This window comes from Capricornis sumatraensis, chromosome 9 (genome assembly GCF_032405125.1).
Source record: "Capricornis sumatraensis isolate serow.1 chromosome 9, serow.2, whole genome shotgun sequence".
Taxonomy (NCBI): Eukaryota; Metazoa; Chordata; class Mammalia; order Artiodactyla; family Bovidae; genus Capricornis; species Capricornis sumatraensis.
The window spans coordinates 95,346,195-95,365,621 of NC_091077.1; the positions used below are offsets into that span (position 1 = coordinate 95,346,195).

Here is a 19,427-nt window from a genome sequence, read left to right on the forward strand (position 1 = left end):
GGACCATTATTCTAGAGGATTTGGCACTTTTCTATGTAGAGTCATCAGGTCTCAGGCTGGCATGAGGCCTCACTTAAGGGGCCTTTCCTGAGATTTTAGAAGATAGTGACGCAGCAGCTTTGCCTGCCTCTCGGAATTTCACTGTTACTTTGAAAACCTGCATTCTTACTTTGAGACTTGAGTTCCGATTCATTCAATACCCAACCCATTCAATACTCAACTTTTGTTATGAACCACAACAGACATCCAAGAAAGGCATGCCGTTAATTTCTTTCATGTCCTCCTGCAACAGCGGATAGGATGGATATAATCTATGTGTTCTTTATCCATTTTGTCTGCTCAAGATGAGGTGCCCGTTTTATGGGTCTCCTGGCCAGCAGACTCTGAACTTCTTTTGAGATGGGAGGGGCAGCTTCTAGCAGGAGGTGTGGATTCATGGTCCGTGGAAACAGGGCCTATGTCTTCTCAGGAGTCTGCACCTGAGCAGGAAAAAAAATCACACAAATTCCCTGTAAATGGACCGGACCTGATGTCCTGGAGTCAGAGTCCAGTAGAGGCAGATCTAGTATGGATGGTGACACTTCTGTCAACTGTTTTTAAGACTGAGGCCCTATGACAGGCTGGCCTGCCTGGAAGAGTGACTCAGCCACAGACGAGGAGCAGACCGTTCCTGACCGTTTCCTTTCTATAAAACTTAAGTAAAACAGAGACATGCTCGTAAATGTTAGGAGGAATGCAGTTGAATGGCAAGCAAAAATGTGTTCAGTGGCCTCGAAGAAAAATTAGTTGAACTCAAACTTTGAATTATCCTGGTACTGGTGTTCTCATGTAACAGCTTAATTGTTTAGAGACCAGAGCGTGTCTGTGTGTTAAGACAAAGGCAGAATCCTATGGGAGTGAGCTTGTTCTGAGTTTTCCCTTACTGTGAGTAAATGAATTCCATTCTTTCTGAGGGGTAGACCCAGCCCTGTCAGAGCTGTGAATGTGCAGACCTAGCTGGGTGAGATACGTGTCCAGGCCAGAGTGGGATTTCTCAGGACTGATGCTCATGGTGAGGGGGGTAGAGGGAGTGAGAGTGAGGAAGACTGCCCAAGATAAGTTCACGGTGATGTGAAGCCAAGGGACTTTGAGAACTTTTCCCATGGAGACAAGAAAGACTCCTAAGGACTAGAGGGTAGTTACCCAGAGAAGGCAGGAAGCCAGCCGAGGCTGGAAGAAACTGGTGATCCCAGCCCACCTGACTGTGGGTCGGTCATGAACCCACATCCCTTCGGACTAAGCATCTTGATTCAGCATCCTGTATCACCGTGTTCCATGTATGCTGGTGCCCACCTTGCTTCAGCGGCAGCGACTTCTTTCTGTTCCTCCAGCTTGCTAAACCCAGCCCAGGACCTTTATCCGTGCCTCCCTTCCCCTCTTGCCACACTTTATGCTTGATTTATTTATAGTCAGATCTCAGTCAAATATCACTTCTTTGTCTATCCTGTCTGAAGGAACCCTCAGCCAGCTACTCTCTGTTACATGACCCTGTTTTATTATCCTTACAACACTCTTCACTCTCTGAAACCATCTTGGTTTTCATTGACTTATTTAGAGTCCGAGTCCTCTGACTGGAATGTAAGCAGAACAGGAGTAAGACCTGATTTTGTTCAATTGGTCATTATATCACCACTGCCTAGAACAGGACCAGGCTTCTAGCCAGGGTTCAGTGAACGTCCAGTGAGTAAAGGGATGGTGGTAGTGGGTGGTTTAGTCGCTAAGTTGTATCCAAGGCTTCGGACCCCATGGACTGTAGCCTGCCAGGCTCCTCTGTCCGTGGGATTCTCCAGGCAAGAATAGTGGAGTGGGTTGCCATTTCCTTCTCCAGGGGGTCTTCCTGACCCAGGAATAGAACCTGGGTCTTCTGCATTGCAGACAGATTCTTTACCGAATGAGCTACGAGGGAAGCCCGGAGTAAAGGGATGCGTGAAGTCAAGTACAGCTGAAGAGAGAACCATGTCATGTATCAGCAAAAACAATGCGTAACAATACAAATCTGAGAATAAGGGGTCTGTGCTGTGGTTTACGTGTGCATATCTAAGCTTTTGTGCTGTGTTTCAAGTGCCTGACATTATTAAGAGCTCTATAAATATTACATAATGGAAGATCATTTTTTTTACAACTTCTACTCCTGTTTGAGCTAAACTAAATTGGTCCTTTGTAAACTAGGTAATTCAGTTGTCTCAAAGAACAAAGCAAGGTCATACCCACAGGAAAGCTGAGATATCCATCCTCCATTGAGTTAAAAGATACTGAATTTAATAATAAGTTTGAAATTACCCTTTAAAGTAAACGTTAAGTTTATACACAGGTAAAATAAAAATCATTATGTATGTTAAATTAGAAAAAACAGCATGTGTATTAAGTTATTTTTAACTTAGTGGTTTCATAACTCAGCCAAAAGTTTTTAATTTTTGTGGGCAAATCTTAGCTAACGGGTGGAGTAGAAGTCATTTACAGATAAATCTGGGTCTGGTATGTGCATTCTTATGTGAGAATTGGAGCTGCAGTTAGTGCAGGATTGCAACGTGACCTTCCCTGATTACAGCTGAGACCACAAGTTAATAGCTGGAGCAGTGGACAGTGATTGGACTTTTCCAGGCTTCAGTCTCCTCACTGGAAATGAGGAGGTTGAAATGGAAAATGAAAGAATAATGAAGAGCCCCAATGCTATATGCTTGTCTTCATTTCTTATATCCAACCCCCTACACAGAATCCACGTTATGCACTATGATTATCAGAAGCTATTTGTTTAGCTTATATTTAGAAAAGAGACTTGTGATATGGATAAAATTTAGGCCATCCCCTCCTTTTACCATCTCCCATATCACACCCAAAGTACTAACTTTTTAGTGAAAGTGTTAGTTGCTCAGACGTTTCCGCCCCTTTGCAGCTCCATGGACTATAGCCTGCTTGGCTCCTCTGTCCCTGGTATTCTCCAGGCAAAAATACTGGAGTTGGTAGCCATTCCCTTCTCCAGGGGATCTTCTCCACCCAGGGATCAAACCCAGGTCTCCTGCATTGCAGGCAGATTCTTTACCATCTGAGCTACCAGGGAAGCCCTCTTTAATTTCTATCACATTTATCTAGGATTTTTTTCTTCCTCTGGTTGATGGAAGTGCTTGAATGCTTGGGAGAGACTATTTAGTTTACAGGTAATACTTTGGAGCCTAGGGCCCCTGCAGAGGCCTCTGAAGACCCTCAGACACCCATTAAAACGTGTCCACCCTGTTGATTCAATGGGCACCCTGCAGGGCTCTGAGAATGGCCAACCAGTGGACACATAACCATTGGACTTTGAGGACAGCAAGCTGAGTTTCATCTTTTCCGCTTGCTGAGACAGTATTTGCCCTGAAGGGAAACAAGGCTTCAGCTCAAACTTCAGCTCAAATTGTGGCAGACCATTTCACAAAGTTAAACAATATAAATTTTGCTGAATATCTTCTAAATGTTAAAGAATTCAACCAAATTCTTCTCAATTATATATTTTTCAAAAAGTGTCCAAAGTTGTGTGTAAGTGGAAATGTAACTCTTTACGGTGTTATATATTACCTAATCTGCATGATAACCCCTCCTATGTATTCAATGCTTATAGTACATGCTTCATGTTTTATAGATACTGGATCATAATCTTGCCATGTTGCATTATAAACTTTATATGCTTGCTTCTCTGAAATACATAAGTAAAACTCATAAGTAAAAGATACAAGATATCAAGTCCTTGTGGAGAAAGCAACTGTATGTTTCATCTTCCCGCCTTATTATCCTTTGTCACTTCAGTAGTTATAAGCCACTGCCGCTACTAAGTGGCTTCAGTCATGTCCAACTCTGTGCGACCACATAGACAGCAGCCCATGAGGCTCCACCGTCCCTGGGATTCTCCAGGCAAGAACACTGGAGTGGGTTGCCATTTCCTTCTCCAGTGCATGAAAGTAAAAAGTGAAAGTGAAGTCGCTCAGTCGTGTCCAACTTTTAGCAACCCCATGGACTGCAGCCCACCAGGCTCCTCCATCCATGGGATTTTCCAGGCAAGAGTACTGGAGTGGAGTGTCATTGCCTTCTCCAAGTAGTTATATAAGAAAATACAAAAAAAAAAAAAGCACAAGGAAGCACTCTTAACCCCACTATCAGAAAATAACCCCATATGAACTTCAGAGATCATACTACACACGTTACTTTATAATGTGGCTTTTCTTTATGTAAAAGATAAGTTCAATATTTTCACTTAAGGCAGTGTTCTTCTAAACATGATCTTTAAACAACCACATGACATTTCATCCTGTAGCTGTTCATAGCATGACCTCTTATGTGGGAGGCAGTGTAGGTAGGTGAGAGAATAAGGTCTGAAATAGACATCTTGCTTTTTACGAGCTGTGACCATGGCCAAGTTATATACTCACCCCATTCCTCCATCTCCTTACCCATAAAATGGGGCTAACAATAGTAGCAGCTTTATATTGTGTAATTTTAAGATTAACTAACTTGTTACACATGATATGTTACATATTATATCATGTTATACCTGTTATATGATGTTATACACGTTACACATGATGATGCTCAGAGCACTTACAATAGTACTATAATGTATCATTAGAGCATTATTTTATTATTATCTATAATTCAATTGTTCTGATAGAACAATTACCTGATACATGGTAAGAACTCAATGTGCGGTGAAAATGAAATGAAAGTCGCTCGGTTGTGTCTGACTCTTTGAGACCCCCATGGACTATACAGTCCATGGAATCTCCAGGCCAGAATACTGGAGTGGGTAGCCTTTCCCTTCTCCAGGGATCTTCCCAGCCCAGGAACTGAACCCAGGTCTCCCACATTGCATGCAGATTCTTTACCAGCTGAGCCACAGTTCAGTTCAGTTCAGGTCAGTCACTCAGTCATGTGCGACTCTTTGTGACACCATGAATTGCAGCACACCAAGCCTCCCTGTCCATCACCAACTCCCAGAGTTCACTCAGACTCACGTCCATCGAGTCCGTGATGCCATCCAACTATCTCATCCTCTGTCGTCCCCTTCTCCTCCTGCCCCCAATCCCTCCCAGCATCAGAGTCTTTTCCAATGAGTCAGCTCTTTGCATGAGATGACCAAAGTACTGGAGCTTAAGCTTTAGCATCATTCCCTCCAAAGAAATCCCAGGGCTGATCTCCTTCAGAATGGACTGGTTGGAGTCCAGGGGACTCTCAAGAGTCTTCTCCAACACCACAGTTCAAAAGCATCAATTCTTTGGCACTCAGCTTTCTTCACAGTCCAACTCTCACGTCCATACATGACCACAGGAAAAACAATAGCCTGGACTAGATGGCCCTTAGTCGGCAAAGTAATGTCTCTGCTTTTTAATATGCTGTCTAGGTTGGTGATAACTTTCCTTCCAAGGAGTAAGCGTCTTTTAATTTCATGGCTGCAGTCACCATCTGCAGTGATTTTGGAGCCCCAAAAAATAAAGTCTGACACTGTTTCCACTGTTTCCCCATCTATTTCCCATGAAGTGATGGAACCAGATGCCATGATCTTCATTTTCTGAATGTTGAGCTTTAAGCCAACTTTTTCACTCTTCTCTTTCACTTTCATCAAGAGGCTCTTTAGTTCCTCTTCACTTTCTGCCATAAGGGTGATGTCATCTGCATATCTGAGGTTATTGATATTTCTCCCGGCAATCTTGATTCCAGCTTATGCTTCTTCTAGCCCAGCGTTTCTCATGATGTACTCTGCATATAAGTTAAATAAGCAGGGTGACAATATACAGCGTTGACGTACTCCTTTTCCTATTTGGAACCAGTGTATTGTTCCATGCCCAGTTCTAACTGTTGCTTCCTGACCTGCATATAGGTTTCTCAAGAGGCAGGTCAGGTGGTCTGGTATTCCCATCTCTTTCAGAATTTTCCACAGTTTATTGTGATCCACACAGTCAAAGGTTTTGGCATAATCAATGAAGCAGAGATAGATGTTTTTCTGGAACTCTCTTGCTTTTTTGATGATCAAGCGGATGTTGGCAATTTGATCTCTGGTTCCTCTGCCTTTTCTAAAACCAACTTGAACATCTGGAAGTTCATGGTTCACGTATTGCTGAAGCCTGGCTTGGAGAATTTTGAGCATTACTTTACTAGCGTGTGAGATGAGTGCAACTGTGTGGTAGTTTGAGCATTCTTTGGCATTGGTTTTCTTTGGGATTGGAATGAAAACTGACCTTTTCCAGTCCTGCGGCCACTGCTGAGTTTTCCAAATTTGCTGGCATATTGAGTGCAGCACTTTCACAGCATCATCTTTCAGGATTTGAAATAGCTCAACTGAAATTTCATCACCTCCTCTAGCTTTGATCATAGTGATGCTTTCTAAGGCCCATTTGACTTCACATTCCAGGATGTTTGGCTCTAGGTGAGTGATCACACCATCGTGATTATCTTGGTCTTGAAGATCTTTTTTGTATAGTTCTTCTGTGTATTCTTGCCACCTCTTCTTAATATCTTCTGCTTCTGTTAGGTCCATACCATTTCTGTCCTTTATCAAGCCCATCTTTGCATGAAATGTTCCCTTGGTGTCTCTAATTTTCTTAAAGAAAATTCTGCTGTTTTTCTCTATTTCTTTGCACTGATCGCTGAGGAAGGCTTTCTTATCTCTTCTTGCTATTCTTTGGAACTCTGCATTCAGATACTTGTATCTTTCCTTTTCTCCTTTGCTTTTTGCTTCTCTTCTTTTCACAGCTATTCGTAAGGCCTCCTCAGACAGCCATTTTGCTTTTTTGCTTTCTTTTCCATGGGAATGGTCTTGATCCCTGTCTCCTGTACAATGTCACGAACCTCATTCCATAGTTCATCAGGCACTCTATCTATCAGATCTAGGCCCTTAAATCTATTTCTCATTTCCACTGTATAATCATAAGGGATTTGATTTAGGTCATACCTGAGTGGTCTAGTGGTTTTCCCTACTTTCTTCAATTTGAGTCTGAATTTGGTAATAAAGAGTTCATGATCTGAACCACAGTCAGCTCCTGGTCTTGTTTTTGTTGACTGTATAGAGCTTCTCCATCTTTGGCTGCAAAGAATATAATCAATCTGATTTCGGTGTTGACCATCTGGTGATGTCCATGTGCAGAGTCTCGGGCTTCCCTTGTGGCTCAGTCAGTCAGTCAGTGTGATTAGATTGACTGAGGCACAAGGGAAGCCCAAGAATACTGGAATGGACAGCCTATCCCTTCTCCAGCGGATCTTCCCAACCCAGGAATTGAACCAGGGTCTCCTGCATTGCAGGCAGATTCTTTACCAACTGAGCTATCAGGGAAGCCCAATAACTCAATAAACATTTATTATTATTCATCATCATATTCTAACTTCAAAAAATACTATAGGTAATAACAAACTCAATAAACATTCATTATTACCCATATTGTTTTTGCCTTTTGAAGTCAGAATACTGTGATGAATATCTATGAAGAAAAAAAGGCTTTTGCTCTTACACTATTATTTCCCTAAGATAAGTTTCTTAGACATAGGATTGCATCTTTGATCCTTGCTGCTGAGTCACTCTCTGCAGGCTGTGCTAACACCTTCTCTGCAGCGCTCAGGGTAAGAGAGAAAGAACGCACCCTGTCCCAGTGAGTGATGCTGTTCTGGGAATGCATGGTGGTGGAAAATGGCACCTGCCCATGTGAGGAGTTTGGCAGTTTTCCAAAACCATTGACTATTGAACAATTGCCATTTATTCAATGCACTCTTTCCTTTTAATATTTATATAGTCTTCAGGCTAACATAGGAGAAGGCAATGGCAACCCACTCCAGTACTCTTGGCTGGAGAATCCCATGGGCAGAGGAGCCTGGTAGGCTGCAGTCCATGGGGTCGCTAGGAGTCAGACACGACTGAGCGACTTCACTTTCACTTTTCACTTTCATGCGTTGGAGTAGGAAAAGGCAACCCACTCCAGTGTTCTTGCCTGGAGAATCCCAGGGACGGGGAAGCTTGGTGGGCTGCCGTCTATGGGGTCGCACAGAGTTGGACATGACTGAAGTGACTTGGCAGCAGGCTAAGACATAAAAAATAAAAAACTTGTTTCACTTTTTGTGTGCTTAGCATTGAGTATATTAGTCTGAATTTTGCTTGAAAAGATATTTGTATTGATAGAAAAATTTGCGCTTGACCACATTGTTAAGGTATCTTCCCCCACTGAAGCTAATATTTTCTTTTTTTCTTTCCAGAAAAAAGCAACAAGCCTTGGGAGCAGTCAGCTCTCCAGAAGTCAAGCTGGTGAAAAAGCCCCGGTCACCAAGGTCAGTTATTTCCTGGACATGAAAAGACACCTACTTTACAGATGTATCACTAGTGGGTGGGACTTGTAGGGAAAGCAAACTTGTCAAATATATCACTGAAAATCGAACAAAGTAATCATTTCTGGGCTGGTGGGGGAGGTACAAAGCAACAGGCATGACATTTCTTAGTAAGGACTTGATGACTTAAGACCTAATAAAGACATTTGTTTATTATTCTTACTGGCATCTAAAAGTGTCCAAAAATATTAATCATTATTTTAAATGTTTATAAATATTTGATTTTTGCACATACTATGAAATATAGTCTTTCCACTTCTTCTGAAAATAATTCAAATATCTTTATGAGTATTAAGCATAGCAGGCTCTTGCTAAATGTGCTGTATAATTATCTTATGTAATCCGTCACAACCTTATAATTATTATTCCTTTATACTCGAGGAAACCTGGGGTCAGAGAGGTTAAGTAACCTTGACAAGATCACAAAGCCAGTGAGATGGAGGTAGGGTTCAAACCCAGGCTTCCAGTTCACAAAAGATCCTGGACCTTTTAAAGTCTGACCAAGCCTTCTTTGGTAGTATAACACTACCAAATTTTGCAGCTTATCAAAACCACTGAAATTTCATCTTTCAAGATAAGCTGTAACTACAATTTGAGCTAGTAGTTTTCAATATATAAAGTAACTATGCTCCTTCCACTTCGGCTGGTGATCTTCCAGTATGTCCAGGATTATCCAGACCTTAACCTGTTTCAGGATTGCCTATATGACTCTTGAAAATAAGCATTTTTTTTTTTTTCCACTGGAACTGGTAGCTCTCCTGTGGAGGGCTGTGGACTTCCTCATTCATGTATGTTGCTTGCTTGGTGAAGGGTTCATATTTTAGAGCCTCCTGGAGCCTCAGCTGCTGTCCAAACCCCTTATAAGTACCCAAACTAAAACCCAGCTGAGACATGAGAAGAGGCTGCCAGGGTATCTCTGCTGCCATTGCCCTTGCTAGTCCTCAAACTCTCTTGTTTGGAGGTCTCCAACTAAAATATATTTTCTGGACATGTCCTATCTTTTGTAATATTATGACTTTTATTTAACTTGCACTTAAATTATGCCTCTAAAAATTCGAAGCTTCATCAGTTCAGTCGCTCAATCGTGTCTGACTCTTGGTGACCCCATGAACTGCAGCACGCCAGGCCTCCCTGTCCATCACCAACTCCCGGAGTTCACCCAAACCCACGTCCATCAAGTTGGCGATGCCATCCAAACATCTCCTCTGTCGTCCCCTTCTCCTCCCGTCTTCAATCTTTCCCAGCATCAGGGTCTTTTCCAGTGTAAAGACCGGTTCTTTGCATCAGGTGGCCAAAGCTTCATTAGCCAGATCTCAGTCTGAGGAGATTCTTAGTGAATCGTTTGTAAATGGTTTCCAGAGTTGTTGTTACCTAAACTCTTGGAGTGTCAGTACACTCTCCAGATCTCCTGCCTGGGAAGGGCCTTTACTCATTTCACTCATTCAAACTCTTGGAGGGTCAGTACTTGTGGAAAATCACACTTAGGTATTTTTGTTTTGTTTCCCTTATTTCCCGATCCACCTCCCCGCCACTGCCCCCCGCCCCGAATTTAGTGGTAAGAACCAGTCTCTTTTACATCTTTTTTCTACCCAGGAGTATCATCCACTCATTTCTAGGTAGAATTCTTGTAAAGAATTTGGCAGTTCTCCTCAAACCTTGCCCCTGCCTCAGGAAGCTGTGGGAGGGAGCTTAGCTGGGAGGTAGAGACATTTAGCCACACAGTGACTGATTTAGTATTTACTGGCAAACTTGTAATTCTCTCCTTGGCTTCTCCAATCCCACTCTTCTGTTGTTCTTTATCACTGTGGTTTCCTGACTGGAGTTCCTTCACCAATTTCCTGAATATTGGTTTTTCCAGGATTTAATTCTTCATTCCTTCCTTTTTATATCTTTAACTCTTACAGAGTATTAGAAATATATACTTATATATGTGCATACATATACATTATATATATATATATATATATATATATGTATACACTTTCTTAGTTTTTTAACTTTGCCTTTTGATACCAGATTGAAAGTCCTCAGTATCATCATCACTTAAAAATGACCACTCCCATGCATCATTTAATAGCGTTTGTGACCCCTTGAAGCCTTTTATTACATAATAAAGTATCACAACACACAGGCAAATGATATTCTCCCAACACATAACATGACAATAGTAGATATAATTGGTAGTGAGAATTAGTTCTGGTTTTCTTGATTCTGGACACATTCAACTCAAAAGTTAAAGTAAGTGACAATTTTATAATTATTAAGAAAAACAGTCTGTATTAAAAATTTAGTATTTAAGCTTATGTAAGCTGTATATAGCTGTATATTAGAGACTGGTTACCATGTATTGCAGAAATGCTTTATGAGAATTCTTACAGAATCAGTAATTATGTGTACAAATAATATCATTTCTGCCATACAGTCCTGGGTTTGGAGGATCCAAAACACTTAAGTGGCATCAGTTCAGTTCAGTTCAGTCGCTCAGTCGTGTCCGACTCTTTGCGACCCCATGAATCGCAGCACGCCAGGCCTCCCTGTCCATCACCATCTCCCGGAGTTCACTCAGACTCACATCCATTGAGTCAGTGATGCCATCCAGCCATCTCATCCTTGGTCGTCCCCTTCTTCTCCTGCCCCCAATCCCTCCCAGCATCAAAGTCTTTTCCAATGAGTCAACTCTTCGCATGAGATGGCCAAAGTACTGGAGTTTCAGCTTTAGCATCATTCCTTCCAAAGAAATCCCAGGGTTGATCTCCTTCAGAATGGACTGGTTGGATCTCCTTGTAGTCCAAGGGACTCTCCAACACCACAGTTCAAAAGCATCAATTCTTCAGTGCTCAGCCATCTTCACAGTCCAACTCTCACATCCATACATGACTACTGGAAAAACCATAGCCTTGACTAGATGGACCTTAGTCAGTAAAGTAATGTTTCTGCTTTTGAATATGCTATCTAGGTTGGTCATAACTTTTCTTCCAAGGAGTAAGCGTCTTTTAATTTCATGGCTGCAGTCACCATCTGCAGTGATTTTGGAGCCCAAAAAAATAAAGTCTGACACTGTTTCCATTGTTTCCCCATCTATTTGCCATGAAGTGATGGGACTGGATGCCATGATCTTCGTTTTCTGAATGTTGAGCTTTAAGCCAACTTTTTCACTCTCCTCTTTCACTTTCATCAAGAGGCTTTTAAGTTCCTCTTCGCTTTCTGCCATAAGGGTGGTGTCATCTTCATATCTGAGGTTATTGATATTTCTTCTGGCAATCTTGATTCCAGCTTGTGTTAAGTGGCATAAATATTTCTAACTCAAAATCATTATTTTAAGGTGTTTAGTGCTTAAAATTTAATTTTTATAAATTAATAATGAGGTCTAATGAGGCTATACAAATTAGACTCTTACTGAATAAATAGCTGGGATCCATAATCAGTCATGCAGTTGTATTTTACCGAAAGTCTCAGGCAACTTCTATTGTAACCACCAACTAACTCTGGTGAGGAAAGCAAGGTTGAACTTACATTAAGAACGTCTCTGCAGAAGACTGTGGCAGAAGATATGCTGGGTAAAGTTATCAGTTCCCATTGGAATCCACTCTGATAACTTCACGCTATAGGGATTCGTAAGGGCTAGCAGGTAGTTCCTAGAGAAATCCAAAAGGGTCCAGCAGAAAGAATCTATTTCACAGCCTGGAACAACGCCCTGCCTCCCTGTGGCAGCTCCTCCTCGCTGCCACTGCAGCTCAGCACCTATCACGTTTAGGCCTGGATGCTGGGAACTTGGACACTGACAACCTTGAAGGCTGGAAGGCCTTCTAACTCAGACCTACCAGAGGGTGGCGCCTCCACTGGGCTCATTGCCAGGCTCCCTCGTGTGAGGCACAGCTGATTGGCCAGTGCGGGTCACGTGCCTTAACCCTGCTGCAGAGGAATCTGGGGCTGGGAAGGCTCACGCTGTATTGACTGAGCTTCCCTGGTGGCTCAGCTGGTAAAGAATCTGCCTGCAATGCAGGAAACCTGGGTTTGATCCCTGGGTTGGGAAAGTCCCCTGGAGAAGGGACAGGCTAACCACTCCAGTATTCTGGCCTGGAGAATTCCACGTAAAGAGTCAGATACGACTGAGTGACTTTCAATAATGAGGATTTTCAGATGTATTGCCAGCTGCCAGCTATTTACTATGGAAAGGAAAACAGGAGAACTGCCTAATTGAACTGGAGGGAAAATCGCTGGTTACCACTCCAGTATTCTTGCCAGGAAAAATCCCATGGACAGAGGAGCTGGTTGGCTGGGCCACTGTCCATGGGGTCACAAAAGAGTCAGACATGACTGAGTGACTAAACAACAACAAACAACAGGTTATGTAGCAACATTACACCCTTTAAACAGAAGAGGGCACATACAGCTTTGCTCCCAGTTGGAGGGGAGAAGATCTGTAGGAATAAGCACCCACCAGAGAATTCCTTCTGTGCTTTTGGTCCTGATTCTGCCATAAATACCTGTTAACCTTGGCAGCACAGCCCTACTTTCCTCATGCATAATGTGAATAAGGGGCAGGGGGCAGGGAATAAACTGAGCATCCTGTGGGTTGCTCAGGACACTCATGTTCAGCTGACACTGAACGCTCAGGCATCCCAGCGTTCAGTGTCAGCCTCACCCGCAGAACCTTTGGACCACATGTGGTAGGTGAGATGATTCTGTATGTTGTTAAGTAAGCAAGCTTTTTTATTTCAATAGTTCTGCATGTGTTTCAGTGTGCTAGAAAAAGTAAAGTAGAACTTCCAAACTCATGATCTCTTGGATCAGTTCAGTTCAGTTCAGTTCAGTCGCTCAGTCGTGTGCGACTTTGTGACCCCATAAATCGCAGCACGCCAGGCCTCCCTGTCCATCACCATCTCCCGGAGTTCACCCAAACTCATGTCCATCGAGTCAGTGATGCCATCCAGCCATCTCATCCTCTGTCGTCCCCTTCTCCTCCTGCCCACAATCCCTCCCAGCATCAGAGTCTTCTCCAATGAGTCAACTCTTTGCATGAGGTGGCCAAAGTACTGGAGTTTCAGCTTTAGCATCAGTCCTTCCAATGAACACCCAGGACTGATCTCTCTTAGGATGGACTGGTTGGATCTTCTTGCAGTCCAAGGGACTCTTAAGAGTCTTCTCCAACACCACAGTTCAAAAGCATCAATGCTTCAGCACTCAGCTTTTTTATAGTCCAACTCTCACATCCATACATGACTACTGGGAAAACCATAGCCTTGGCAAGATGGACCTTTGTTAGCAAAGTAATGTCTCTGCTTTTCAATATGCTATCTAGGTTGGTCATAACTTTCCTTCCAAGGAGTAAGTGTCTTTCAATTTCATGGCTGCAATCACCATCTGCAGTGATTTTGGAGACCCCCAAAATAAAGTCTAACACTGTTTCCACTGTTTCCCGATCTATTTCCCAGGAAGAGATGGGACCAGATGCTATGATGTTCATTTTCTGAATGTTGAGTTTTAAGCCAACTTTTTCTCTCTCCTCTTTCACTTTTATCAAGAGGCTTTTTGGTTCCTCTTCACTTTCTGTCATAAGGGTGGTGTCATCTGCATATCTGAGGTTATTGATATTTCTCCCGGCAGTCTTGATTCCAGCTTGTGATCTCTTGGGTAGTTTTGCTTAGAACAAGGCTAAGTGAAGTCGCTCAGTCGTGTCTGACTCTGCGACCCCACGGACTGTAACCTACCAGCCTCCTCCATCCATGGGATTTTCCAGGCAGGAACAGTAGAATGGGTTGCCTTTTCCTTCTCCAGGGGATCTTCCCAATGGAGGGATCAAACCTGGGTCTCCTGCACTGCAGGTAAATTCTTTACCGGCTGAGCCACCAGGGAAGCCAAAGCTAGATATGGTTAAAACGTAAATCTGTTTTTAAAATATTAAGTAAATATAGTTATGCCAGATTTAAAAAAAATAGTGGTTTAGATGGTAAAGAATCTGCCTGCAATTCAGGAGACCCAGGTTCAATCCCTAGGTTGGGAAAATCCCTTGAAGAAGGGAATGGCAGCCCACTCCAGTGTTCTTGCTTGGAGAACCCCATGGATAGAGGAACCTGGTGGGCTACAATTCGTGGGGTTGCAATGAGCTGAACATGATTGAAGGACGATAACACACATACACAAATAACCGAGGTTTGGGAAACAAGATTCAGAGCAGTATCATTCTAGGACTTCCCTGGTGGCTCAGAGGGTAAAGCATCTGCCTCCAATGCAGGAGACCCGGGTTCACTCCCTGGGTTGGGAAGACTCCCTGGAGAAGGAAATGGCAACCCACTCCAGTACTCTTGCCTAGAAAATCCCATGGATGGAGAAGTATCATTTTAATGTGCATATTCAGTCAGTGAGGTTTTTTATTAAAATGCAGATTCTGACTCAGGAAGTCTGTGGTGAGACTGAGATTCTTTCTGCTTTTCCAACAAGCTCCCAGTTGCTGCTGGTCGTTTGGCAACTGCATTTTGAGCTGCAGAGATGCTGAATTGTGCTGAATGTGGGTAATTTAGATTACTTGTATCTTAGATTACCTAAACTGATCAGGGAATGAGATTATCTAACAGAGATAATCTGGTTAAAATGCAGATTCTCAGGTTCCAAGCCACAAAAACCTGATTCCTCATAAGGGGGTAAGGCCCAGGATTTTCTTTATTTGATAAATACCCTCCAGTTTTTTAGATGCAGGTGATGTGGGGGCCACGCTGGAAGAAAGGACTAGAATAGGGACTAGAATAGACATAGCTTATCTGGGAGCAATACCGTCCTTCTTCATCTCCAAGCAAAAGAGTCCCTTTCTACCTGTCCTGCAGGATCAGCATCTTTGGAAGTTTTATTTCATAACCATGTAATTAGTAATCTGTACCCTTGAAGAGCTCAAATATACTCACCCTCACTGAGAGATATGCTGCTTAACCCTGGAGCTGTGGGACTCAGGGCTCATCCCTCTTGAGAAGCTGCCCAAGTAAGTCATGTTGGTTGTTTGAAATGTCACTGATAAGCTGAGGTTAAGAAACAAAAAAGCAGAGAACATAGTGACCATGAGCCAAAAAGGAATTTAAGCTACATTTTCATCTAGAAGAATTATGAGGACGGGGTCTTCTCCTCGGGGAATTATAGAATATTAGTGTTGGAAGGGCTTTTCTTTCACTTTATTTAACAGAAGTAAATGAAAAATGATAATAGATAAGGTGGCTGTGGGGAACATCTTGCAGGAGAAGTCAGTGGGACCCCGCATGCTTTGATTGCTGGGTGGATGTGGGTACCAGCCTGCCCAGATGAACACTCTTCTGAATGCCTGCTGGCCGTCACCTCTGCCTTGGCTGGACACGGAGTGAGTCACTGCTCAGCTGTCACTAGTGAGGCCTGAATTTCTGGTCCTTAACTACCCACTGCCACTACCTCCTCCACTCACACCCCCAGCTCCCTGTCTAGAGCCTTTATTGTAACCAATTTATGGCTTTGGGGAAAACTGGCTTCCCATATTTCTTTAAAATTTTGTAAGTGTTTTCCCTAACCCTAATCACTTATTTTATATTTATTAGTTAGAATTCTTCTATTGACTTTCCATGTGGCTCAGACGGTAAAGCGTCTGCCTCCGATGTGGAAGACCCAGGTTCGATTCCTGGGTCGGGAACATCGTCTGGAGAAGGAAATGGCAACCCACTCCAGTACTCTTGCCTGGAAAATCCCATGAACGGAGGAGCCTGGCAGGCTACAGTCTATGGGTCATAAAAAGTCGGACACGACTGAGCAACTTCAAGTGCAAGAGTATTCTTGTATAAGGAAAAGCATTTTCTTATCTCTCCTCAGTATCTAAAGGATATTTATTGGTGGGAATGCGGTGGGGAGGGATTACTATCTGTGTAAGATTAAAACGAAATAGTGACATTTAGCAAAATCATTCCAGACTAGCCAAGGCTACATCCGCCGGCTGATGGAGAAGGGGTAGCTGACCAACAGAAGAAGGAGTAGGTGGCTAACGCTGTCTGTGTTTCAGTTCGCATGCTTTGAGACAAGATTCTCAGGGCGGAGAGGAATTTATTAGTGATCGGTTAAGTTTCTTGATTGCCCATGAATTGGTTGAGTAATATAAAAACACATTTATTTATGGCAGTATGAATTTAGCATTCTTATTTTATTCAGTGGCTTAAAATCCATTCTTATTTTGAAATGTTTAGTCATAATGTATAATGTACAGTAATTCAGTAGAATTTTGGTTCTGTTAAACCACTCTTTAGAAAGCAAAATCTGTTATGGGATGTAAAATGTTAATTTACTCCGTAGTTTTAAAAGCGACGTTTGGGGGCGTGTGTTCGCAGAGACAGCCTTGGAGCGGTAGACCAATGCCATCAGCGGGTGACCTGCCTCGCGTTGTTTTGTTAGCCAGCCCGGAGGATGCCAGCCCCGCAGTCAGAGCGGGCATCGCCCCCTCCACGAACCGCGCGGGGCTCCGGGGGAGGTGCTGCCCGGGGCGGGCAGAGGAGGGCGGGGAGCGGCCTGCGTCGCGCGTCTCGGGACCGCCCCGCCGCGTCCCTCTCCGAGCGCTCGGCTGCGGCTGCAAACTGAAACCGCGGGGGCCAAGCGCAATCGGGAATGCAGACTTCCGGCAAGCCCGGCTGAAGTCTCCAGGGCCCCGAAGCCGGACGCAGAGTGAGTACTGATTTCGGCCGCTTGTCCCCGAGGCTGCGGCGGCTTCCCGGGCCGGCGGGCTCCCAGCGCCTGGACGGGCGCCCCGACCAGTCCCTTGACCTTTAAGATCCATCTCCTTCCAGTGGGTTCTAAGCTCCCTTGCGTTACTTGCCGACCCCTCCTCCCTGTCGGTGCCGCAGTGGCTGGCTGCTGGACTGGGAATGAATCTCGTGATCGTACAGGGTAGAGTTCCAAAACCAGGGATTTGTGTGACCTGGAAAAAATGCTGAAAGACAAAAAAGAAAGAGCAGCAGCTCTGTGGACTCGGTTTGGCCCTGTGATCTTTGGGATTAGACCCCGTCTTCTCCCCGCGCCCTGCCCTCTCCGCCGTGGTGGCCTACGTTTTAGAGAATGACTTCACTGTGTGTAACCTCTCCGGGAGCTGGTGATGGACAGAGAGGCCTGGCGTGCTGCGATTCATGGGGTCGCAAAGAGTCGGACACGACTGAGCGACTGAACTGACCTCTCCGTGTACCTGATAACATGCTGGGTGTGGCGTGGCCGATGTTGTGACTTGTTTTGGTTCTGTTTCCTTGAACACAGCCTGAGGCAGTGGTCGGATGACATCACAAAGAGCGGTGTTTAGTGCTTGTCTTTCAAGAATGCAAAATGTTTTCGTGGAGATTTGACAGTCTCTTCTGCACTGTTAGAGTGGTCCTGTGCCTCAGTTATAAACGCGTACCGGGCTGGTTCTTTATTCCCGTTTTACAGCTTGAGAAAAGGAAGCTGAGAGTTTAAGAAGCGTCCTCCAAAGGTGGGACCTCTGACTAGTCCCCTGGGGAATCCCCCTGTACCTACATCAGAGGCATGGGACTGCCTAATTGGCAGTTCTGGAAAGTTCCTGTTATATGAGATGTTTTCGAGAGGGAAAACCTCTGCATTGCAGGGAGGGTCAATAAGGAGTGGCACCTGCTGTTTAGAGCTGGCAAGTTTATTTTCTAATGAAGAGTGCCTCTTCCTGACATGTTGTTTGTGGAAACTGAATTTAACTTTTGCACGCTGATTTTTCAGTATCTAAAGGATATGTATTACTAGGAATGGGTTGGGGAGGAGATTGCTGCCTGTGTAAGACTAAAACAGAATAGTGACACTTGGCAAAATCATGCTAGACTAGCCAAGGCTACATCTACAGACTTGGAGAAGGGGTAGTTGGCCAGTAGCAGTGAGGATAGAGGGGGAATCCTGGTACAGGCAGCAAGAACCCTTGATGACTGTTTAAAAAAAAAAAAGTGACCTTTGCAGACTGCCTGATGTGTTTACGAAGCAGTGCCTTCAACTATAAACAGTGTCTGTTTCAGTTCTCATGCTTTGAGAGAAGATTCTCAGTGCGGAGAGGAGTTTATTAGTGGTCAGTTAGGTTTCTTGATTGTCCATGAACTGGCTGAGTATAATTCTTCTCTTAGCAATGAAGATTTAAAAGAGAACGAGTAAACTGATCATTTGAAAAAGATTAAGGGTAACATGGGAAGTTAATTTGAATTCAGTTCATAAAGTCAGCCAAATATTTGTGTTCCTATTCATTGCTTATAATAACAACTATCTGTAAGGCATCACTACTTCTTAGCTGGAAGTATTTACATTTCCCACAATATGAACCACTTAATCATTCAGCCCTATTTAAATAAAAAGCCCACAATCTATGTTCTCTTGTATACATAGATATCTTTGTCTCTTCTCTTTACCTCACAGTGCCCTCATTTTAGAGACTATTTGAATCTGGGATATGTGTTTTAGCATCAGTGTGTCTGGCCTCATAAGAAGGAGCTATTTTATCCTGTAGTTTTTTATATATTGAATTGATGGGAATACCAGACCACCTGACCTGCCTCTTGAGAAATCTGTATGCAGGTCAGGAAGCAACAGTTAGAACTGGACATGGAACAACAGACTGGTTCCAAATAGGAAAAGGAGTACGTCAAGGCTGTATATTGTCACCCTGCTTATTTAACTTCTATGCAGAATACATCATGAGAAATGCTGGGCTGGAAGAAACACAAGCTGGAATCAAAGTTGCTGGGAGAAATATCAATCACCTCAGATATGCAGATGACACCACCCTTACGGCAGAAAGTGAAGAGGAACTAAAAAGCCTCTTGAGGAAAGTGAAAGAGGAGAGTGAAAAAGTTGGCTTAAACTCAACATTCAGAAAACATTCAGAAGATCATGGCATCCACTCCCATCACTTCATGGGAAATAAATGGGGAAACAGTGGAAACAGTGTCAGACTTTATTTTTTTGGGCTCCAAAATCACTGCAGATGGTGACTGCAGCCATGAAATTAAAAGACGCTTACTCCTTGGAAGAAAAGTTATGACCAACCTAGATAGCATATTCAAAAGCAGAGACATTACTTT

The 19,427-nt window shown here is 43.5% G+C and overlaps 1 protein-coding gene across 9 annotated transcripts in view; it reads left to right on the forward strand.

The window, feature by feature from the left end:
- The window catches only part of CAST (calpastatin), a 133,015-nt gene that overhangs the window by 33,058 nt on the left and 80,530 nt on the right, over positions 1-19,427 (forward strand). For 7 of the 9 annotated variants that reach the window (XM_068979384.1, XM_068979385.1, XM_068979386.1 and 4 more), the window contains exon 3: positions 8,245-8,316. In XM_068979384.1, coding sequence (XP_068835485.1) covers positions 8,245-8,316 — 72 coding nt within the window. Of the gene's footprint in view, positions 1-8,244; positions 8,317-16,895; positions 17,035-19,427 lie in introns of those variants that run through there. The other 2 variants (XM_068979391.1, XM_068979392.1) reach the window with 1 other exon arrangement.